General features: G+C 39.4%; 2 protein-coding genes across 2 annotated transcripts in view; both read right to left on the bottom strand.

Moving 5' to 3' along the window:
* Window positions 1-1,331: 1,331 nt before the first annotated feature.
* Window positions 1,332-10,659, bottom strand: LOC141440797 (uncharacterized). The gene is made up of 5 exons (XM_074105341.1): window positions 10,038-10,659; window positions 7,733-7,887; window positions 6,750-6,856; window positions 2,787-2,923; window positions 1,332-2,016 (listed from the first exon to the last, which is right to left on the bottom strand). Exons 1-5 carry the CDS (start codon window positions 10,418-10,420, stop codon window positions 1,464-1,466), a joined length of 1,335 nt encoding a protein of 444 aa, XP_073961442.1. The 5' UTR covers window positions 10,421-10,659; the 3' UTR covers window positions 1,332-1,463.
* Window positions 10,660-11,726: 1,067 nt separating this feature from the next.
* Window positions 11,727-24,425, bottom strand: part of LOC141441064 (uncharacterized) — a 17,534-nt gene continuing 4,835 nt past the window's right edge. Inside the window, exons 8-14 of the mRNA XM_074105700.1 lie at window positions 19,232-19,362; window positions 17,539-17,746; window positions 16,785-16,903; window positions 15,355-15,523; window positions 13,683-13,808; window positions 12,588-12,782; window positions 11,727-12,042 (exon numbers count right to left, since the gene is read on the bottom strand). Of these exons, the coding sequence (XP_073961801.1) occupies window positions 11,875-12,042; window positions 12,588-12,782; window positions 13,683-13,808; window positions 15,355-15,523; window positions 16,785-16,903; window positions 17,539-17,746; window positions 19,232-19,362 (1,116 nt within the window). The 3' untranslated portion in view covers window positions 11,727-11,874. The remainder of the gene's footprint in view (window positions 12,043-12,587; window positions 12,783-13,682; window positions 13,809-15,354; window positions 15,524-16,784; window positions 16,904-17,538; window positions 17,747-19,231; window positions 19,363-24,425) is intronic.

Below are 24,425 nucleotides of genomic sequence, written 5' to 3'. Positions count from 1 at the left end.
TTTTAAGGATCATTCGCTGATTAATTATTTACGTTTATAATGGAAGACTGCTCTATTCCGTTGTCTTAAATGCGCTTTGACAGCTGACCGACACCGAATCGTTGGTGGACGTCGGCGAGAGCCCGAGAGGCATATAACCACGAGTCTCAGATGGCAAGCTATACTTATCGAGGATTATTTAATATAGGAAACTGTATTTTTATAATAAACCCTAGGTAACATTTTATTTATTGTCATCAGTTACTCCCGAAATGTTTGACGTACCCCATGCCATAGTGTTAATGACGTCTGAAATTCGTATTAGCTATATTTAAAGCGGCCCTATTGGCTAATTTGTGTTGTCGTTAAGTTTTAAGTGTTAGCGATCGGCCTGACAGTCGCGTGTTGCGATGGCAAACGCTATTGAATTAACGTTGGAAATGCTTGCGAATTGTCGCATTTAAACCGTGCATTCAATTTGTGTCGCACTGGCAAATTAGAGATACTAAACCTCCAAACAAAACTGCAGCTTTGGCGAGGCACTATATTATGGGTTACACTGAATAGATTAAGAATGTCAACAAAATATTGCGTATCTCTACTTGTGCCAATGTGAAATATTTTTTTATCTCAATACTGTTTAGTTGCTAACGGCGTATGATTATGTTTATGTTGAATTATTTGGTTACGACGGATGAAACTTATACTTATGAAGGTGCTTACTGATGAATAGATTGACAGAAAACGATTGTGCAAAAAGAGCATTTAAAATAAAGAAATTACAATATTGGCACGTGAAATATATTCATTAGTAAGTAAATGTTTAGTTACTAATATTTTTAGAGATTTAGCGTAGTAATCGAATCACAAGTGAAATCAATATTGTTATAGTTTTATTACGATGGCAAAATTATATGAGCGCCCGTCCAGGCAGGCATTGCGGCCGGAGAGTTCTATTCTAGTTTCTGATATTTGGACAAAGCTGTTTAGTTGTATGTTGATTTTTATATTCCTGTATGTGAAATGGTTTACATTTTACGTTGTGATCATGTGAGTGCAAAATTATGTTTTTTAATTAGACCAGTTGCGTTCGTCAATTATGGGCAGCAGACATGATGTATGCGTTTTGTTCTGCATAGTCCGAGAGCAGTATTTTTTAGATTTAATCTTTTATTGTATGAACCTCTTTTTATTATTTTTAACAATTATGAAATTCAATCGTTAGTTACTTTCTAACAATGAAATATTTAATAAAGAAATTACAAAATGATCGGACTTTTAATTTAAGCCATATGTATTTTTTACACACACAACCAAACATGCGAGGCAACCATGAAATTAAAAAAAATAAAAATTCTTACCACATTAATCATATTTATTTCATATAAATATATTTTTTTGGATAACCACACTTTGTATTAGAAGTTTACAGCGCTAAAGTATAAGCTAATTATTATGAGATAATTCGTATGACGTCGCGTGAGTTACGTCCCGGGCGGAGGTGGGGGCCCGTTGACCCATTGCGGGGGCTGGCCGGCGGGGGCGCAGAAGTTGCCCCCGAACACCGGCACGCCGTGGCGGAAGGGGGGCATCATGGGAGGCATGCGGGGGCCCGCTCCGAACTGGAAAGCATTCCCCATGAACGGAGGCGGAGTCGCCGCGTTAAAAGGCATCGGGAACATCGGAGGGGCGTTGAAGCCGAAACCTCCGTCATTCGGGTGCGGGGGTGGCGTCCTCATGTCCATGTTCGGCCAGGGTCGGGCGAATCTGGTGAAAGCGTTCGGGTTTCTTCTAGAGCCGGCGGAGAAGGGGTTGCGGCCGCGACTGGGGCCGCTGCCGAATCTGCTGCTGGATTCTGAGGGTCTTTGGTTTCTGGGTTTGCGCTGTTTGGAGGTTTCCCCGTCGGAGTCGTCCGGGCGCTGCTTCTGTTCTTTGCGCGCCTTGTTGGCGCGGCGCTCCTCCTCGTCGTCGGAGTACTCCACTTGATGCGGAGGGGGCTCTACGTCGTTGAGCCACGACGCGTCTGAGCCTTTCACTCTGGGAATTAATAACTTTCAGTAAATACACGTATGGATGTATAATGAACTATTAGAATATGTTCCAGAAACGAAGCTAGTCTATTTAGTCCGTCAGTTAGTAAATTAAATAAAAAAATATGAAAATACAGCCAGTTAAAATTCCGCCCCCATTCCTGAACTTTGGTGCGCTTCATTTTTGTCATTATACTTTTTAATCCACCCAATTATTATTTGTTGTAAATTACTACGAGCTGTAAGGTGAAGGAAAATCATCGCGAGGAAACCTGCATTAACTGCGAAGCAAATTCAATGGTGTGTCAATCCGTCTCATCCTGAGAGGAGGCCTGTGTTCAACGATGGGATAGTGTATACCTACCAAAATCAGCATGTTAAGCTCAGTTAATGCTGGGTTAAGGCATTAACTATTTATTAAAATTAATTAGATAAAATTTGCAATTTCCACACATTGAGTTCGTAATATAATTTCTACAATGTATGGAAACCGCATCGAGACTAATTTCAACAAACTAGTAAGGTCGTCTTGCAGGAAAAAATAAATCGTAGATTTAGTACTTAATCCAGGCTTAAGCTTGACAGTTCCATACAATTTGACACTACTAAACTGAGCTTAACGCTAATTCGAGATTTATGTGTTTACTGCAAGTGGACCTTAGTGTGTTAGTCTGAACTCGACACCCTAATTTTGTATCACATTCAAAGTTTAACCATGTGCGGCTGAGATGATGGTGATGATGACGATGAATGATTAGTTGCAAAAGATGTACATACTTCATGAGCTCGGCAAGGAACACGTAGTTTGTGTGTTCGGTCTTGGGCGCGATGTAGACCTCCATGCCGGGGGCCACGCCGCGCTCCTTCACGTGCTCTTGCGAGTTGAAACGCACGCAGTAGTGCGGCTCTGTCACCTGGGGGACCACAAAGCGTTAGGCCGCGCGCCCGCCAAAGATGCGCCAGGAACGTTGGTCATGGACCAATGGAAACGCTTCATTTACCTACCTATCCTAGCGGTTTTGACGCTTTGCACCAGATTAGAAAAACGCCAGATTCGCATAATGCCAGATTTTCAGATTCGCAGAACGCCAGATTCGCACAATCATCAACCCGGCCTATAAACGTTCCCACTGCTGGGCACAGGCCTCCACTCGGAATGAGAGGGCTAGGGCGGATTGGGAACTTCACACACATCATTGAATTGCTTCGCAGGTTTGTGCAGGTTTCCTCACGATGTTTTCCTTCACCGTAAAGCTCGTGGTAAATTTCAAATGTAATTTCACACATGAATTTAGAAAAACTCAAAGGTGCGAGGCTGGATTTGAACCAGACAGCAGACACAACGAGCCTGAGCCGAAAATGGTAAATAATGCTGACAAGAAACGAATCTGAAATCTGGCATCGTGCAAATCTGGCGTTCCGCGAATCTGGCGTTTTTCGAATCTGGTACAAAGCGTCAAAACCATCCTAGTTCTGCAGAGCCCTGGTGGAAAGAGCTCAGTGGAGCGAGGTTTTTCTAGATACATAACCTAACCAACCAAAAGTTGGAAAACGCCCGACTTTGTCACTTCAAAGTTCAATATCTCAAAAACTGCTAAATCGATTTTGATGAATGTCTAAGAAGAACCATCGCTAGAAAACCTGATTTCAAATCGGTGCACAGACAGACACAGCGGTCAAATTTATAACACCCCTCTTTTTGCGTCGGGGGTGTTTTTAACAAGGAAAAGACGTGTTGCGAGTCTTACGAGTACTCGGTTTCTAGTAGCGCGCCCTCGCGACGCATCCTCGCACCGCTCATCTACCTCGCAAATTTCTGGTGGAAACAATCACAACGTTCCACACCCTCGCTACACATGCACCGCTCAGCTACCTCGCACATCTCTGTTGTAAACGCAGAGCTTTTCTCGCGCGGGTGCCCGCGTGCGTGGCGTGCTGCTTTTATAGGTTTCTATAGAGCCAGTGGCGTAGCTTAGTGGGTGGGGGGGGCGGTCCGCCCCGGGCGGCAATTTTGAGAGGCAACCCCCTACTTCCCGGCCTCTACAGTAATATACTAATTCACAATTTTTTCGCACATACGATTAGGGCCATTTAAACATATTCTATTTGTTATACCATGATTCAAATGACAGATGCCAAACTGACGGAACTAGAGTCCCTCCTACTAGTGCTAAAAGTGGCAATAGCATTATTTGTTGGTTTAAACGTTACGCGTTAAATATAATTTATTCAACACTTAGAGTGTCGCTTTCCGACTCTGACGAACAATCTTGCAAATTAATAATAAGTTCGTTTATTTTACCGCTTTTATTTTTACCGATAACCCTCACCTTTAGCGATTGCGACCTATTGAAACAACATTGTAAGGGCGTTCATTAAAGAAAATAAGTTAATATAACAAAGTGCCTACGCAGTAACTTAACAATTTGTTAGCAAATTTGAGTTCAAATATTCGAACAATCGCAGCAGTTTTAATGTGATTTCATTTTTCAAGCATTATATCTCTGTTAGAAAAAAATAAAAATTAGTTGCCGCCTCACAAAGTTACATAATCATCATGTGTCATTTGAATCATCTTAGAACAAATAGAGTATAGAATGAGCACGAAATTTTCCATTACTTATACTTACTGTGACGAAATCGGGGAATCCCCTTTCTATAATTGAATGTTACAATAATAATGTATTGACATCTTGTATAGGTACTATGGATTTTTAAAACCTAAAGAGGACGGCAAACTTTTCTTCCACCCCGGGCGCGCGGTTGATACCCACGCTACGCCACTGTATAGAGCTAAGACCCGCCTAACGTGCTGCTGCTCTATTAGATGACACGAAACAAGCACACCGCGGCCGCGCCATGTCGTGCACCCGCGCGAGTTAGCGGGGGCCTTAATGTTGTTTTTCAATATGTAGGTCGTAAATCGTAATCATATAAAATACTTGCGGCAAGATTTTACTATCTTAGATGGGTACTATATACGGCGTTCTAATATTTAAGTCATAAGGTAATAGCCGTAATGCTGACGTAGGTATCAATTACTACAAAATCGATCGAAAGTCAAAGTGCTATCTGTAAACGGGCTTTAAATATTTTTTTTTAATCAAGCGTTACTTTGCGCAGGTCCATATCAATGGATAGATGGGTTTGTGTGATTTATGTGTGTTCTTACAGTGTGGAGGTGGAGGAACTGCATGAACACGCATATCTTACATAAACTTAGCTATCATAAGGTCGCGGGTGAGCAAAGAAATTCTTTTAGGGCTTTAAATACTTATCAAACAGTAACAGACGACAAACGAGTACTATAACAAAGACAAGAAATAGTAAATTGTTACAAACAGTGCATGAAACACGCCATTTTATGCTCGAGACGTTTAATTCACCCGAGCCGCAGCCGCAGGCAAAGGCTAATTAGTTAAGCCGAGGGAAAAATGACTTTGGGGGAAAAGTCATGTTCTGTCACCTACATCCTACTAATATTATAAATGTGAAAGTTTGTGAAGATGTTTCGATGTTTGTTATTCAGCCACGTCTAAACCACAGTAGGTACATATATTAGCTTATATATATATATATAACTGTGTCTAAACCGCTGAACCGATTTAGCTGAAATTCGGTACACAGATAGTTGGAGTCCCGGGAAGGACACAGGATAGTTTTTATCCCGGAAAATTGCATAGTTCCCGCGTTGCGAAACGAATACTAAGCGGACGGAGTCGCGGGCAACATAATACGAATTTCACAAGCATGGGAAATTAAAAAAAAAACATACAAACAAATATTATTTCAAGGGGCCCCAAGAGAATCTCATTTACTTTCCGCCGCAAACAATGCAAACAGAGCAATAGAACAAGCTGGCCGTGTCAAGGCCAGACTAAGCATCGCATGCTGAGGCAGCGTGCGCTATAAATAAATTAAGCAAACCAGACATCCACTCAAGGGCGTCCTCACGAAAAGCCTTCCAAGTTGGCGAACTATTGACATGGTTGTGTAATGTAACAAAAATATAACCAGGCATCTTCATTGTAAAGTGCACCCTCGTGGCACTTTACAATGAAGATGCTTTTGATAATATAATTACTACTTATGTTTAGTTTGTTCCTCTCTTAATATTGTATGTAACGAAAATTTGTACCTGCTTTAGAGCATACAATTTTAGATCTAGACCCGCGGTAGCGTGTCAAGCCAAGTTCAAGGTAACAGAACTGGCGACCAGCACTGTTTGTAATTTTTAATAATAATTGCTTATGTTTAGTTTGTTCCATACATCCGGCTTTTATTTGTATGTAACAAAATCTTCTACCTGCTTTAAAGCTTAAAATTTCGCAATTTAAATAGTTATCCAACGACACCCCACAAGACCAGAAAAAAAGTCATCCCCATTTTACGTGTTAAAGGAGATAGGTACAATAAAAAAAGTATTTTCAAAATGTTATGCAAATAAAAGGTGAGATTGGATACCATCAGGTAACTCGCATCCTCTCTTGTCTAATATGCACGCACGCAATATGAAAAAATAGTCTGGAGGTATACCTCGGGCATACAATGCTGAAACTATAATAGATCTGCTTTTGCCATTTTTTCATTACAAATCCTAAAAACATTCGGGAACCTTTTTGGACATTTTTGCACTTTTTTATATCCAACACCCGGAATATTTCAAATGTGCCGGGGTCTTTCTAGCGAGGAAAGGAATATGAATGTGACAAAGTAAGTATTTAAATATCGAGTACTTACGGGTCCAAAGACGTCAAAGACCTTGCCCAGGGCCTTCGCCCCGTTATCCAGGAACAGAACACTGTCCAGATCCACTGCGGGCGTCTCAGGAAACGCTCGAACTATAACTGTATATAAACACAGTTATTAGTTAGTATTAAAAAAAAACACCATAATGGGCAAAAGCCTGGTATAAAGTGAGACATTAGATTATCAGAAAATACTGGAAATGAATGTTTTCATTTATCAATCAAACAAAAAATTACAAAGAACAAGCTTGGTGTTAAAAAGTGCCGCACTGCGTGACGCCACGTCAAAATAAAAAATACGTGTTCAATATGTTCTGACGATTTAAATGACGAACTAAATAGATTTTTCAGGAAATTAGCCCATTACAAGCAAACTCGTTGAGGTCTAATCTTTCGAGGTCGAATTTAACTCGCTTCCAGTGATCGCATTGCCTTGAAATTTGGTAAACGTATGCCATGAGAGTTGAACTGATTGCATAAAAGGAGAATGAATTAAATGAATGAGTGAATGTCAAAATCCCGTTGTCATTACATGACATGTTCTTGTGCGCGTGACCTCAACTCTGGCGGCACTACCTATAGATTTGATGACAATACAACTTCTACTTTTCTACCCTCACCTTACCATATAAATATGGCACCTAAAAACACTATTGGCAATATAAAATTATCATTTTTCATATTGCCCGGAAAACTTTCCAGCTGTGGTCGGGCACGCTCGGCGCAGCGCACGGCAAGTGTATACTCTTTGCTAGTCAAACCGTAATGTTTGACCGGATTATACTCTGAAATTTTTTTTCTTCCCACTGAAACCTTAATTTTTTTTTAATTTTTAAATGGTCATGGTTTGTAACAATTCTGAACAATTATTGGATTTAGAGAAAAAGAGTTATGACAAACGATCATTCTGACAAACATTACATTCAGACGTTCAACAAGTAAGTTTGCGAGTCGGTATGGACCCGTCACGCTCACCTAGTCTATCAACGATGCTGGCGACGGTGCCGATACGCGTCATCTCCTGCGCGGGCAGGCTGATGGCGAGGTCCTCAATGGGCGGCAGGTCGTCGAAGCCGAGCTCGCCCTGCACGCGCGGCACCTCGGCCTTCTGCCGCGTCTCCGTCTCCTCGCTGGGGGTACCATTTAAGCTTTAGCCCCAGTATACACATGAAATTGCATTATGATACAAAATTTAGCGTTTCAAGCTCAGTTAGGATGCGTTTCCACTAGAGATGTGCGAGGATGTGTTGTGAGGAATGTGATTTTCATGAACCAATAAAAGCTATATTTGCGGGTGATCGAAAATTCATCTGGTTTTTAAGGCTGAAACAGATTGGATTTTACTAAAGTTGCATCTTGTAATAAACAACAATATGAGGTACACTATGATTTAATGAAAATAATTTATTTGCCATTCTTTCACAGAGTTTTTTTGCACATAGCCCTGCAAAACTCTTTTCACAGTTTGTCTGCAGGATACAGTTTATTTAAGAACATAAAATTATATAATGTGTAATTTAGAATTTGCATAAATGTTTATATTACTATGTTACTGTCTTATTGTGTGGCAGTGTACCATATCATCTAGCTACAGAACTAAGATAAAGGTTAGTTGCAGATGTAATACTGATGAGATCTTGTGGTACAAGGCAAATACATATGTTTGGACGTACATACTTTTGGCATTATTAACTTATGATTACGGCATTACAACAGAGGAGATCTAATTGAATGAACTAGAACTATTTTGCTGCTACAAGCAGGGTAGAAAGGTAATTGTTGTATATAGTACAGAAATTGCGCTTCTTATAGTCATTATGTATTAAAACTAAATGCAACAGTTCTGTGCCTCGTCCAAGTGCATCTTTAAAGGTTTTATTCTTTGGTGAACTTTAACCCCACAGAACTAGCATAAAACATGCAAAAGCTTCAAATTTAGCTTACCTACTGTCAAGCTAGTAAAAAAAGTCACAACTGACTAAAGGAAGAACCTTGGTTACTTGAGCGATAATTTAGCTCTTAATTAGTTCAATGTTGGTCTTTGTTTTTTTGCTAAATGACTATCTAGTTTTTTTTAAACCAACCTAAAAATGATAAGCTCAATGTCTTCTGACTAAATACAATTAGTTAAAATGGGAAACAGGATTTCTAATTTTTCATCAGCAGTTTTTTTTTTTGTACATCCTGCTATATCATTGCATCAGAAACGCAATTCATTAACTTGAATAGACATAACAGGTTCTAAATCTAAAAGCAACCACAAAAACATTATACCTATACAAAGAAGTCTAGAAAATAAACATTTACATATTTAAGATTGCAAAACAGTATCTAGACTAGATGTGAAGATATGACATAATATTATGTAATGTGAACAGAAAGTGAATGTTTTAATTAGATACATAATTAATTTTAATTTATTTCTGTAATTTCTTAAGTAACATGATAAATATATTTATCTAGGCATAAAACAATGGTAGACCTGGTTTGATGTGGTGTAATTACGGAATCAATCATAAATATGATCTGACTACCCCTGTCATCAAACAAAACTACCAGTCCACCCCTCTTCAACATTTACATAATGAGTTAATTAATGCTTTGCTTGTTTTAGCTTTGCTTTGAATTGATTTGAATGGAAGTATTGAATAGGTTTTGAATGTTGTTATTTTAAAAGTTAGGAAAGTTATTATTATGATTATGAAATATCATGATGAGATATCATTTGAGATTTGAACAAGACATGATTAAAGGAATGTTGATGGAAAACAATGAAATAATTGACCATATGAATCACAGTAATGTCCAAAATGGAGGATGAACCATTTAATTTTAAATTCAACAATATTAACAATTGAATAATTTGTGTGATTATTACTAACCTGCTGCTTCCTGTGATTGTATAATGTATACCTGAATGAGTTATCTTTTATATGTATAAATTATACTTAAAATTGATTTTCTTTTCTTATGTAGATAGGGCAGTGGCAAAGAGATAGATAATATACTGTACTGCAGCAGAGCAGACAAAGAAGCTTGAAATGATGTATCACATGTATTGTGGGTAATAATCATTCAGCTCACTGAATCTGCAGGAATTTATGTACTTTTAGTCTTTATTTTTCACAATTAAAAAGATTTCGTCATAAATATGTTTTGATTGTGTGAATACACTGTACATTTAAGGATTTTTCATAACATGGTTTTCAAAGGCCTTCATAACAACTTATACAATTAATTTAATGACTTTGTCTTATGAATATGAATGAAACCAACCTACCTGCTAGACAGCTCTTCAAGGATATCCTTGACGGAATCCACATCGCTGTCACTGGAGTCACTTGACGAACTAGAGTCAGATTCACTGTCCTCACGATACTCAGTCACCTCATATTCCACTACACCACTCTCCGAACTGTCTATGATCATGTGCCGCGACTTCTCGACCTCCTCTCGGGCGGAAGGCCGCGACAACGGTCCGTGAGCACAAGCATTTATAATGTTATTCTTCAACACCATTTCACTAAGTTCTGCGGCATCTGAATCGTTTCCCGTATGATTTGATCGAGTCTCTGTGTCGTCCGAGTCCGAATCCGAAGCGCCGTAAGCCGCGATCAAACTTAATGACACATTTTTATTATTGCTTTCATTGGGATTGTCCATTGTGACGACTGGTGCGTGAATCCGCGTGCTCTAAATTAAATGCCTTACCTACGTTAATTAGTTTTAATTTTAGTCTTTGCTTCGATAATGCACCAGAATAAGTTATTAACTACAATTATTTTAAGATTTCTTCTTGGGATAACTGAAATAACTCGAAGAAAACAGGAAAAATGCACGAAAATGGTGTTTAGCGAAGTGACAATTCACGTTTTTAAAAGTCAAGTGAATGATATTGCCATTATTGCCATTTCGAAAATTAATATTGTTCGAGACATCGTTTTAAGCGCTTACAATCGTCGATTAAGATTCTGCTACCTTTTTATTATAAAACGAATACTTAATAAGCTTTTTGATAGAAAAACATTTTTAATACAAGTTTTTTTGCCGACTGTAGTTATATTATCATAAAGTCATATTCCGTACCAAATTTCAAGTCGATACCATGAACCATTGAGGAGTTCTATCCTGCAGAGACAATCCTGGCCGGAACACCAAGATATCACTACCAAATGATTGTGTTGTCACCAGAGATACATAACTATGCCAAATTTCAAGTCAATCTGACCACTGGAAGTAGATCAAATTCAACTTGCAAGATTTGTCCCGCATATACATTGCAAGTTAAGTATAAGCTTGTAAAAATTAGTCACAACCCACAACACGAAATAGGTAAAAAATATAGTCTCTCGTTAGAGAGCATGATGAATTTTATTCTAAGATTTTAGAAGTCATAAGCTGTAGCCCGCGATATTGCTAGCCCTCGGGAAACGTACGATTTTGTGGAATAAAAACTATCCTGTCCTCTTCAGGTTTTCCAACTATCTCCATACCAAATTCTATCACGCTAGGTTGAGTACTAGCGTAACAAACATGTAAACCCCCTTTCATATTTATAAAATTTGTAAGGATTCCTAATAAACGGCATTACTGCGTGTAAAACTTTTAGCCACACCGTGAATAGTTTAATTCGGATATTCTTCTACCTAGCACCAGGATACAGTAAGAACTAATAAGAAGTACATTAAAACAATAGTAGATTGTACAACAAGAGCATAAAACGAGCTATTTTACCCAAGACGTTCATAGCCGGTATGGCGAGGGTGGATAGACACGTCGAGGGGAAAATGGGTTTAATGCTCGAGTTTTACACTCTGCTTTTCATTTCGATGGCGAGGAAACGAAATTAGCAACAGTGGATCAATTGTTCACTTACTATGTACATTTTATTTTACATGAATTACTATATATTTATAATATATAAATTAAAAATTATAAGAAAATATATATATAAACTTCTTTTTTGTGGCTGTTGACACCTGATTACCTTGATCTTAGACGAAGATTTTATTTTATGCACTAGTGCATAAAAAGTCATTTTATGTCGCCTAGATCCAGCATAAACACGAACTTTACGAGCATGAGAAGTGAAAAAATATTTTTAACTCAAACAGCTTTTATTTGGCTTCGGTATCGCATCCATCTGCCCTCGCCTTGCCGCGCCTCTTTCGCGGCGGATGCGGTAGCTTATAATGCACAGTACGCACGTGCAGGTTCCTGCTGGTCGAGTATTTGAACTTTTTGCCGCACATTGAACACTCGTATGGGGTTACACCTGTGTGTACCTGGAAAAATAAATTTACAAATATATAGGATAGATAAGGGGAAAACGAGCACGCGGGTCATCTGATGGGAAATGAATGAGTACCTACCAACAAGTCAAAGAAAGCCATTGGTCGTTGCCGGGCTTTAAAGAAAGTAGGTATAAGCCCCGATGTCATAGTTGGGTGGAAACTATTATAACGAACAAATGTTTATTAACGGTTTTTAAAGAAAATAAAAGTCTATTACGCATAATTATTGGAGTAGACACATTAACTTATATATTAAGAACAATGCTATCAGACCACATTTTTAATTTTCATTAAATTCTTATGGAATAATCAAGAAAAACTAACAAAAATGCAATGTTGCCAGTTCAGCAGGTAAAAACGCTCTTAATAGACTTGAAAATAAAACGAATGACGTAACGCTGGTCTCCTTTTTTGGTTTTTCTGTGCATCTATGTTTCAGTGTTCTTTTGATATGGATTTTACGGGATGACCGTAAAAGTAACATTTGGAGTTGAAAAAAAAATACAATGACTCCAAAAAGCAATCTTGATTTGTACCCGGTAGTGTCTCGCGAGGTTCCCCCGCTGCTTGAAGGCCCTCGGGCAGGCGTGGCAGCGGTGCGGGCGCGCGTGCGCGTGCGCCGCCGCATGCCGCGCCAGCGCGTACTTGTCGTGGAACGCGCGGCCGCACTGCGCGCACGGCACCGAGGGCGGCGCGTGCCGGAGCAAATGGAGCTGCAGCTTTGTGGAGTTCTAAGGATACAATAGTACATTACTGTAGAGGCCGGGAAGTAGGGGGTTGCCGGCCAAGCAGATATAGACGGCCAAGCGTAGCGAGGCCGGATAGGGATGCGAGGCCGGCAAAGGTTCCGGCCGAGGCTTGTATAGTGCTTTTCTCAAACATTACATCAAATAAAATAATAAAAAAAAAAAAACAAGAAATGAAGCTGGCGGGACGCTGTACTGTGGCTGCTGGCGGTGCTGCTGTGCGTGCTGTGGTGTGGCTGTGCGTGTTGCGCGCGCGCGCGTTGAAACAAAAGACGGTCGCATTGCCGGCCAGCGGCCTGCAAGGTTGTATGAAATCTCTTTGCAGGCCGCTAGTGACCGCGCGCACGCAGCTGAGCCACAGCGCCTGCAGCGCGATACTTCTCGGCCTATTATTTGTAACACAACGTCAATATTTCATGTCATGTTTGAGAAAATGGAGGTTACTGATTCAAGAGATATTTCATACATCATAAATAAATAAATCATTACAGCCCCCTTGGGGGCGCGCCGCGCGCACGAGCAGCGGCAGGTCGTCGCGGGCGCAGCTCGTGGGGCAGACATACGAGTACCTACCTAGTTAGAGTTAATGCAGTCATTCTTAATGGTTCGCGGAACACATGATAGAGGATTTGATATAATATGGATGTAGGTAATTAAACTTGCGCGATTTTATTTGCAGGTTTAAACTTGCGGCAACATTCCCGGAGCGTTACGACTTAGGGATCTTTAAAAAACGAGCCTACCAATTGCTAAAAGGGTCGGCAACGCACCTGTGATTCCCCTCGTGTTGCGGGTGTCCATGGGCGACGGTGATCGCTCTCCATCAGGTGACCTGTCTGCTCGTTTGCCCCTCTTATATATAAAAAAACTGGGCTAAAGTGTCACCTGGAATCCCTTCCCGCAGGCGTGGCAGACGGCGGTGACCACGGGCCGGTAGGAGCGCCGCGCCGCGGGGTGCACCCGCGACACGTGCCGCCAGTGTTGCGACCGGCTGTTCACTACCACGCCACACTAAACAATACATATCGTCACTACTTTGAAGAAATCTCGTATCTCAAATAAGAACATCAGCAAAATTGAACCTTGACGTAATGGTCATAAAGTGCACTTAGAAAAACTATACATTTTCAGATACGAGTTTTTTTTTAAAGTGGTGACGATATAGCGACACACACCGGCTAAGCATGGGCGCAAAATTAAGATTAAGAGATTTAAGGGCTGTTTCACCATCCATTGATTAGCGCTAACCGACGGTTAAATGTGATGCCGTCTCCGTCTATTCGAACAAAACAAATAGAGACGGCATCACATCTAACCGCCAGTTAACACTAATCAATGGATGGTGAAACAGCCCCTTATTTGCATAGAATAAGTAGTTACATCAAATGTCATCACTCATTATATGGTATTGAGAGAATAGGTTGCTTATCCTGCTATTTGTACAATTTTCTTATACTAGCAGGCAAATTACAATTTCTATCATCAACACCAACATCATTTCTAGTATCAACTGTACTGGAAACTAAAGATAGAGAAAATCCCATACACTTTAGTATGTTTTCCAAAAGTACTTATCTGCATTAATATGAAAAAAAAAATGCATTGAAAAAAATTTGGTGAAAATCAAAAAACCCGCCTTAAATAATCTTTAAATAAAAACTAAAGAGGAAAAAAAAACAAGTCTAGCAGTCTAGAACTCTGTTACCGGTAAGTAGCTTGACCTTCAACAGTCGACGACACCCATTCAAAGTCGTGACCAGCTCAAAAAATTTCAGTAATGTAAATTGCAGTTTAAGTTACTCAACAGAGTTTTAGACTACTCGTAGACTTATGATTTTCTTTTATAGTTTTATATTTAAAAAAATTATAAGTAATTCGCGTTTTTTGGTTATTAACTTTGATTTCTAAAATCGAATATATAAAAGTCAACTAACGTAAATATAGTGGTTATACTCATTTGTCTCAACGCTAAAAGCCTACCATCGGTCGAGTCACTGCACGCACTGAAGATCGGACGAATTTCGTGTTAACTGGGTCCTACAAATAGGGCATATTAGGCAAAGTTCTGCGCAAGGGGCGACACTAGGGCAAACCTCCATGACGTCAGTTGATTTATACAGATCATGACCAAATAGTATTAGCACCTATGTATAGAAATCATGATATATTTATTAGTAACAAAATAATAATGATATTTACATCGATAGTAACGTTAGAGCTAGATTTAAAAAAAAATGTTGAAATAATATGATATGGCATTTAAGATACTAAGAAAACTGTTTATCTGACCAGAAAATTTTCCCAGATATAAAGTAATCATCTCTTGCTTTATTCGGCAAACAAACCATTGATTGCATCGCGTGCAGTCACTAATTTCCTTCACTAAAGTTGAAATGTAACACATGGTTTCGAAACAATCAGAACTGTTTACGATTTTGAGAGATGGTCAAACCACTAGGCCACCACGGCTTGCAAAATTGCAGTAATATTCCCTATTAGCACAGACAGGGAGAGGGCTCAAATAGAAATACTGATTGTTCTTTCTAAGATCCCTTACATGCTCGCACTGTGTCGGATAAGAATCGCCAGGCAGACTCCAGCTGGTTTTCTTCCTCGCCCGCCCGTGCTCCGCTTTCCCGTGTTCCACCAGCTGCTTCAGCGTAGGGAACTCGACGCCGCATTTGTTGCAACTATTCTTTAGACTTGGGTCTTGTGGTGTAGAATCACTGGAGAGATATGAATGGATATTATAATGTTTGTACTAGCATCAAAAAAAGAACCAGATACTTTGCTTAGTTTGGGACTAGGTCAATTGGTGTCAAGTGTCCCATGATATTTTTTTTTATACTGTGCAAAAATCGATAGGTATTTAAAATAGTCTTTAACGGAATCGCCATTTTACTTATGCCCACCGAATTCGTTGTAACGACCCTACTGCCACTTCTCAATAAATACTACTTCAAACACTGTTTTTGCTGATATGGGACCATTTCATGAAATGCACATGCTTATTTTGGATTGTATTTTTTTTCCATTTCGTCGCGAATAAATGTTTTTTCTTTGTTTCTTCCTTTTGGTCCCCGGGTATTCGAGAGTGACACTACTAGCATAGATAATCCCTATGTATGTTCAGGACTATCCATGGCATTATTAGAAACTGGTATCTGCGGGTGCATCTTAATGTTCACATTAAAATACAGTCATCTTAATGTTTACATAAAGTATCTTTAATATTTTTTTCGCCATACGTACATATTGTAGAAAACTTATGACATGCTGTAGATAATAATTATTATTATAAATAAAACTTTAATAGTTTTATTTAAGCTTTGGTAGGTACTTCAAACTGATCAGTAACACTACTTAAATATAGGCCATATCTGAACATATTATAGAAAATATGATATGCATGTAGATTGTTATGTATGCGGCTATACATAATTAGGCATAAAACACTCGTGTGATCGGTAAATGCCAAGCGCGCAGTCAGCGGTATCGGCAATTTTTGAAAAAAATTAGTTTTTCTTTAAAATATACAATTATGCACCAGCCAATAAAAAACATTGTATGTCGCACGGGCGGTACTAGAATTACGAACATCGACTCATTAAAGCCCTCCGTCTTCGACTTCGGGCTTCTAATAGACTCTTGTTCGTAATTCTTTATTTACCGCCCTTAAGACACAATGTACTATTAACCCCCTTCGCAAAAAGAGGGGTGTTAAGTTTGACCGCTATGTGTATCTTTGTGTCTGGCTGTGGCACCGCACCGTAGCTCTTAAACGGGTAAACCGATTTGAATGCGGTTTTTTTATTTGAAAGCAGGGTTTAGCGATGGTTTTTAGACATTTATCAAAATCGGTTCAGCCGTTTTGAGATATTGAACTTTGAAGTGACAATGTCGGAGGTTTTCCAACTTTTTGATGGTTAGGTTTATTTTAGGTAGTTCTTTGTATTGTCCTATATGTAGTTCTATGCTGGTCCTCACCACAAACTAGTATTTTTCTTGTGCTGCTTGGATGTCAGCATGTGAACTCGCCTTGCGCCTTCCGTCTTGAAGCTGAGGTCGCACTGCTCACACCGATACAGCAAGCTTTCTTCTTGGTCCTGCGGATAATAACTGCAGATAAACAGATGGCGTCTTTAATCGAGTTTAGCTCGACTTGTTTCGGACTGATTCGTGGCCCTTCCTCTCTGAGCACATGCCACTGCGAATGCTGCAAGCGTGACAGAGTAAGTTAGACGTTTATTTAACTATGATGAGTGAGTTTGACGGTAGTTTCATGCCTTGATTTTTTTTCTGCAGAATACAGACCTCGATTAGCTTTAAAAATATGTCTACGTGGCAATATGTAAAACTGTCAATGTAAGACCTTGGTCTCCGATTAATCTTTACTAATATTAAAAAAGCCGTGGTGGCCTAGTGGTTTGACCTATCGCCTCTCAAGCAGAGGGTCGTGGGTTCAAACCCCGGCTCGCACCTCTGTTTTTCGAAATTCATGTGCGGAATTACATTTGAAATTTACCACGAGCTTTGCGGTGAAGGAAAACATCGTGAGGAAATTTGCACAAACCTGCGAAGCAATTCAATGGTGTGTGTGAAGTTCCCAATCCCCACTGGGCCCGCGTGGGAACTATGGCCCACGTAGCGTTGCAGAAGTCACTTGGTCGCGGGCATGAGTTCGGGCAGCCTCTCATTAAATCGTTTCTAGCGTTGTCACGATATACACGCTCATACTCACAGGCTTGTCTTGGTGCACCGTAGCGGCATGCAGCGCGAGTCCCCTTGCGCTGACGAACGCGTGCCCGCAGGCCGCGCACGCGTGTGCGCCGGCGTGCTGCGAGCGCGCATGCGCGCCGAGCGCCGACGCGTGCGCGCTCGCGAACGAACACGAGCCGCACGCGTATACGTGCCCCGCGTGCCATTTGTGGTGCTTTTTTGCTACGCCGCTGTAGGTAAAAAAAAACAAATTCAAACCATATATTCAGTAAACCCGTGTGGTGTCAGGTTAGAATTACACCTCTCCATTTCTTTCGTGGATGTCTGGCTAGCAACCTGTCACTATTTTACTGTTTTTGTCAAACTTAAAACCTAAAATTGCTAAAAGTGGCTCCGAAGGTAACGTTTTGTGTGCTCTGCCTACCCCATTTGGGAATACAGGCGTGATGTTTGTGTGTTTGTGTGTATTCAGTAAATTAGCCGCAATGGGCACTTTTACAAGTCGTTTTATTCACTCACGCCTGCTGCCCCCAAAGTTAGCTCACACGCACTCATATAAAAAAAAAAAAAAAGACATTTATTGCCACATTAAAAAAAAACAATGAACATAACAAAATACAAAAATAAAAAACAACAGACACGTTACAAATATGTGGCAATAGGCTCAAGCTCAGCATTCACATGCTGCCGGTCGACAACCGGCGGCGCTGATTTTCAGCCTGCGCCCGTCTCGCGGCACGTTTTACACAGTCAGTAATACGGGAAGGGTAAACAGGTTTGCAGGTGGTAGGACCTTGTGCAAGGTCCGCCCGGATTGCTACCACCATCTTGCTCGCTAAGGCCGTGCGTGATTGCAGTGCTTGAATTGTTTGTGTTTCGCGTGGAGAGTAAGACAAGCCGTGAAATTACTGGCACGTGAGGTATCCCATCTTAGGCCTCTAGGTTGGCAACGCGTTTGCGATGCCCCTGGTGTTGCAGATGTTTATGGGCGGTGGTGACCTCTTACCATCAGGAGACCCACTTGCTCGTTTGACTTCCAGTCGTATAAAAAAAAAGTATTTATACAAAAAAAAAAAACATAAAAAAAATGCAACAAACCATTAAAAAAAATGCAATAATATCATACTCTGACAACAGAAGGGTTGCAGATTTCATCTTGTAATCTGAACAAGTTAGGGGCCAGTGAAGGACAAAGTATAGCCCGCGGGCCAACACCGGCCAGCGAAGGAATTTAATCCGGCCCACCGAAATTCCTTTGAAACGAATAGTAATACTGCCCGCAATAATTATTTTGTACGTCCTGCAGTATAAAATAAAATGGTTAAATTATGGTCTTCCTCTAAAATGTCTGTAACACCCTGGCCCTCTATGAAGGTAATTGAACTTTTTTTTAATAAATGCTGTTTTTCGTGTTACTAAAATCGACGACATGGTTCCTAAGAACAGAGGGCCTACTCTGAAATTCAAAAATCGAAATTCTATCGTACCGTCCCTCTCATTCTCGTATTAAAAAGTATAAGCGTCAGAGGGACGTAACGACACGAACTTCGATTTTCATAGTAGCCCTGTAGATCTTCGTATGTCTAATAGTTTCAGACTTCCCCATACTGACCGATCTAAATGTTACATCCTGTATACCCATGGATTTTTTTAATATATAATAAAATTTCAATATATAATAAAAAATATTTTTAATAGATAATAATTAAACTTACACATTATTAAAAGCCTTAGGGCAAGTCCTGCAGTAAAACTTCTTGCCATGCGTTCGGTTGGCGTGAGACTTCGCCAACACTTCGTTTTTGAACCGAAGCTTGCATACTGTACACTCAGCTTTACCTCGACTCTGATAAATAAACCAACGAATACATTAATAACTCAATACGTTTAGTCGCATGTGCAACACGCAGAGCAGAAAAAAAATCTCGAAAGATGTCAACAGATGGAAGTTTCATTTGACCCACTCCTCGCCGCGTGGGGAAACTTAGGTACCTAGTCTGCTTGAAATCGAGCTTTACGGTTCCACGTCATTGCTAGCTAATATACCCTATTTTAGTGTTTTTCAGTCCGGGGGATCGCGGATGCCCCTTGAGGGGGTCGCAGTATCTTTAAAATACTCCCACCGTTATTGTGTATGATTATTCAATGTTTGTATTATCAATGCAAGATAATACAAATAACTGTAAGTGGAGGTAAGCAGGGGTTCACCAAATATTTTTCAAATCAAGGCCGTCCTGAAAAGTTTGAAAAACACTGCCCTATTTCAACTAGCAAGGAATCCTAGCTGCAAGGGCGCCGTGGCAAAACACAGCCTGTAAGTTCGCCGCAAGCTGACACAGTTTGGAAACTCCTAGACCATGTAGATTAAGAAGGGGCTGTTTCAACACCCATTGATTAATTTTATTTGATGGATAAATAAAATAAATAAAAAATAAATAAAATATAATATCTTTATTTCAGAACATTTAAGATTCCTAAAAAATGCGATGCGTCTCCGTCTATTGGACAAAAGAAAAGAGACGGCGCACATTTATCCGTCAAATAACGAATGTGAAACAACTTTGTATTGCAAATTGTTCAGTTTAGGTTGTAATTTAGTACATAGTTTATAGCCCATACATAATCAAAGCCGAAGATAGTAATAGACAGAGGTCGTATTGTCTTACGCGCTGACTTTCGCCAACGCAATCACCATCTCTTTCTACCCACATCCTACACCGTGAAACCGATTCCACCGTGTGAAAACGATTGCAATTTTAAGTGTGTTAGACAATAAATTCATAAAACTTCAAGCCTATGTTAACTAACAAATGCTTTGCGACCTTTCTACAATACAAATGTCGAAGTGACAGATAAGGACAAACGAATTTAGCGCAAACTAAAATAGGCTTTGTCGTTATGAAGTAAGGGGTAAGTCCCCTCAGGCCGTATTTCCGCTCGCGCTCGCAATCTGACAGACTTCGCATAGAAAAAACCACGAGCGTCAGAGACGTTAGCAATAAGGCTGTCTTAGTGAAATCGGTTGTGCTATTTTTACCCACACCACAAGAAATTTATTCAATAGCTTCTTTGTAGATAAATGAACTTTTTACCCTCTAAATACCAGTTAAACTTACTGGTTCATGTCTAAGAATGTGCAGTTGATGTGTGTGTGATGTGCAAATAGTTTGGAGCAGATTTGGCATTTCAAAGTTTCGCCACTGGATTCGGTGTTTGCTTTGGTTTTGTTCCATTCTTCTATTTGTTGCTTTAACTGGGGACATAAACATAAACAATATCATATTTTTTTTATTGAAAACCTTAAAAATAAAGCTATAGTTTATAGTCAGTCAATAGGCAATTTTATAGAGGTCTCTTCCAGACAATTTAGATACAGAAATGAATATGAGCAAGGTAACGAATTCGGAGGAAACAAACAAGAGGAATACAATATGAATAATAAACACATAAGGCACTTGTCCCACCGCCGACGATGAGCTAGAAACGAGTAGAACGACTAACTAGAAACGAGTGGGTGAGCAGCGAGAAGTGAGTGCAGAGTGTTCGAGTGCGACGGGCGATTACTCGCTCGTGCGGGGCAGCCGCCAAGCTGACATCGCTGAGCGAGTATCTATAGCTCAGCGAGTTTTATAGCTCTTGTCGCTGCGACAAAAGATGTAAGAGCGAGTTCTCGCCGACAGTATAAACAGCCAGCGATCAACTATTAATATATGTGTCTCTTTTACTCACACAGGCTCTTATATCTTTTGTTCGTTTCTTGAGCGAGAAAATAGTCGATAGCCAATCGTTTCCTCGCTGGCGGTGAGACAACTGCCTAAGATTCAAGGTATAAAATCTGCAGTTTTAGATTTCTAAAACGACTTTAACGTTTAGGGGCTGTTTCACCTTCCATTGATTAGTGTTAACTGACGGTTAAATGTGATGCTGTCTCCGCCTATTCGAACGGAACAAATAGAGACGGCATCACATTTAACCGTCAGTTAACACTAATCAATGGATGGTGAAACAGCCCCTTAGTATCTTCATGTAGGTGTCCTGTCCATGTTTCTCACTATGAAGCTACATTATTGATCATATTAAAATAACTTACTGTTAATTTAACTATGGTAAAGTACTTCTGCATTTCCACTTCATCTGGCGTCAGTCCCTCTTTACTTGATTTCTTTACCGTTTTTTTAAAAGTTCTCGTTTCCTAAGACAATACAACTCTAATTAATGGTGTTTCTAGAACACTTACTTCTATATCCACTGGTAACTTTACTTACTTCCTCTTCGTGAATTATCCTAACTACTTTAGGTTTAAATTCAGCATCTAAATTTAAGTTTTCAGTACAGCTCATTTCATCAATTGAACATTCAGATTTGTCATCAGTTGTATCATTTTCATCATGAAAATTAGTGTCCATTTCATTATATTTATCAATTTCATCTATATCCTCAGGTTGTGTATGTGTGAAATTGGTTGCTTCTATTTTAGGTATATTAATATTTATAAAATTAACTACAGCTTGACTGCTACTGTTTTCATCATCATTTTGAATATTATCTATATTTACGATTTCTGAATCATCTTTGAATTCTACTTGATTTCTACTAATTTCTTGAATGCCCAATGACGATATTAGATTCAGTTCCTTTCTATTTTCTTGTTTCACAAGATTTTTTGTTATCTGAAATAAAAGTTAAGTATTTTTCAAGAGCCTCGTTTCAGACATCTCAACTTTAAGGAATGTATGTAAAGTGGTGAAGAAAAGAAAAAAATTATACCAACTGGGCCCACGTGGGAACAACAGCCCTAGCCCCATCATTCTATGAGGCTTGTGACTACTGCTCAGCAGTGGGACATATATAGAACTAGACCTAAAATAATATCTTACCTTGCCATTATGAGCAAATATGTCAAGTAAAGTTGCCTGTGCTATCATACTCTTCTCTATTAGATTATAGCATCTCCGTAGGTGAGCCGCACACTCATAACATACAAATTGTGGAAGACCTTCGATGGTACAGTTCTCCTGTAAACATTTAAAACAAAAAATGACATAATGTGTGTGTGTGTGTGTGTGTGTGTGCGTGGTGCGTGCGTGCGTGCGTGCGTGCGTGCGTGCGTGCGTGCGTGCGTGCGTTCATAGAATATCTTATAATAAAAAAGATAAACAACATTTTGCATCTTTATTGCTTCCATACCAGTTCATATTTGACTTTTCCAGAATCATAAGCTTTACCAACATCTCTACAGACTAACTTACCTTGTATCCTGCAAGAGAATCCATGTAGACCCTGTGCACTCCACTCAGGAGGCTGTACATCTTCAGGTCAGCTGCCAGGCAGAACCGGCATACTTCTACATGAGATGCTTCAAAGTTGGAGTTGGCCTGGAATGTATCAATTCAATTTTCAAAGATGTTTATCACTCAATCAATCAATCAATCAATATTTTTATTCGTCGAAAATAGGTATATACACTGCAGTTGTAGTTACAATGTTGAAATAATGTTCAGCTACATCATACCCGTTCGGGCATACAAATTATATGAGTCTTAAATACTAAAGTAAAAAAAAAAAAACCTAGGCAAAAGGCTCTCAAGAGTGTTCTTGTATTTAAAGATAGCGAGATTACGAAAAGGGACAATGGTGTAACAAAAAGGTGACATTGCAGCTAAAACAACAAGGGCCCAATCAGGGTCATTAAAACATGTGAAGGTCCCAGGCACCTAATTGCATGTTACCAGAATCTATATGAGGATGCCTCCAGAGTAAAATGTCCCAGTTATTTAGCACATACATATCTCTTGCACTCTTCTCTACCCCTGTACTAAAAGAAACACAAGTAAAGGAATAAAACAAAACATTTATAACTTAGTATAGTCAAAATACCACACACAGGACTTATACACACGAGCTAACACACACGATAATTTTACCTCAACATTGGCAACATTACAGTGGCCATGGTCACAGTAGACTGACTACTTGTGCGTGGTATTTAGACTATGAGTGAAAATCACAAAGTTTAAGACCTTATAACTTAGTATAAGTATTTAAAATAGATGCATGGTGCAGTGGGTGGAGGCAGCTTCAAATCAAAGCAACTGGAGGTCAATGGAGGAGGCCTATGTCCAACAGTTGAAAATCTGATAATTCAAGTGATAATGTTATAGTCATAATGTTTTTTGACCTTTCATGATTATTATGTACTCAAAATTAAAATAATAAGGAGCAAACTTACAGGCAAATCTTTAACCGGCAGAGCATCATCTTTGATCCTTATCCTTCGGCCATCATGATTGATCTGTTCATAGCTGAAATGCGCACTACACACACGAGCGTAGCTTGGTGGTGCCCAGTTCGGTCCTACCAATGGCTCGGACCCACTTTTGCTTTAACTCAATGTTCGTCGGAAAGGTAGAAGCATTTAATATACTTCAACCAAAATATTTTACATTCCACATATGAGTATTGCAGGATGTAAAAAAAATCTGTATCTAAGCCTCAACTATCTACATAAATACATTTTACAGAAATAAATATAAATGGCCTTAATTTTGCCACAGATCCAGGTGCTAAGCATAAGAAAGGTTACTTCTCTTTCATATCTGTCTGTCTATATATATGTAGTTACATCTGTGATAGTAGTAATTATGATTAAATGAGGAATAAAAAGTAGTAGGTGTATAAATATTATAGAACATTTGATTAGTGAAAAGTACTGGCTGTTTCGCATCTTTTAAATTCTGATTTCGAAATTCGAATTACAATTTGAATACTTACGCGTGAAACGAACGTGATATCATTTGGATCTTTCTTTTTGTTGCTGCTGTTGTTAGTGCAACCTTTCACACAGCAAATATGCCACCATTATCAAGCAGACAGTAATTTTAATTATTCTCAGTTCATTTGTTTCTAGCA

The sequence above is a fragment of the Choristoneura fumiferana genome, chromosome 23, assembly GCF_025370935.1.
Source record: "Choristoneura fumiferana chromosome 23, NRCan_CFum_1, whole genome shotgun sequence".
In the NCBI taxonomy this organism is placed as follows: domain Eukaryota; kingdom Metazoa; phylum Arthropoda; class Insecta; order Lepidoptera; family Tortricidae; genus Choristoneura; species Choristoneura fumiferana.
The sequence above is the reverse complement of the archived record's forward strand: the minus strand, read 5'-3'. Positions and strand labels throughout refer to the sequence as shown.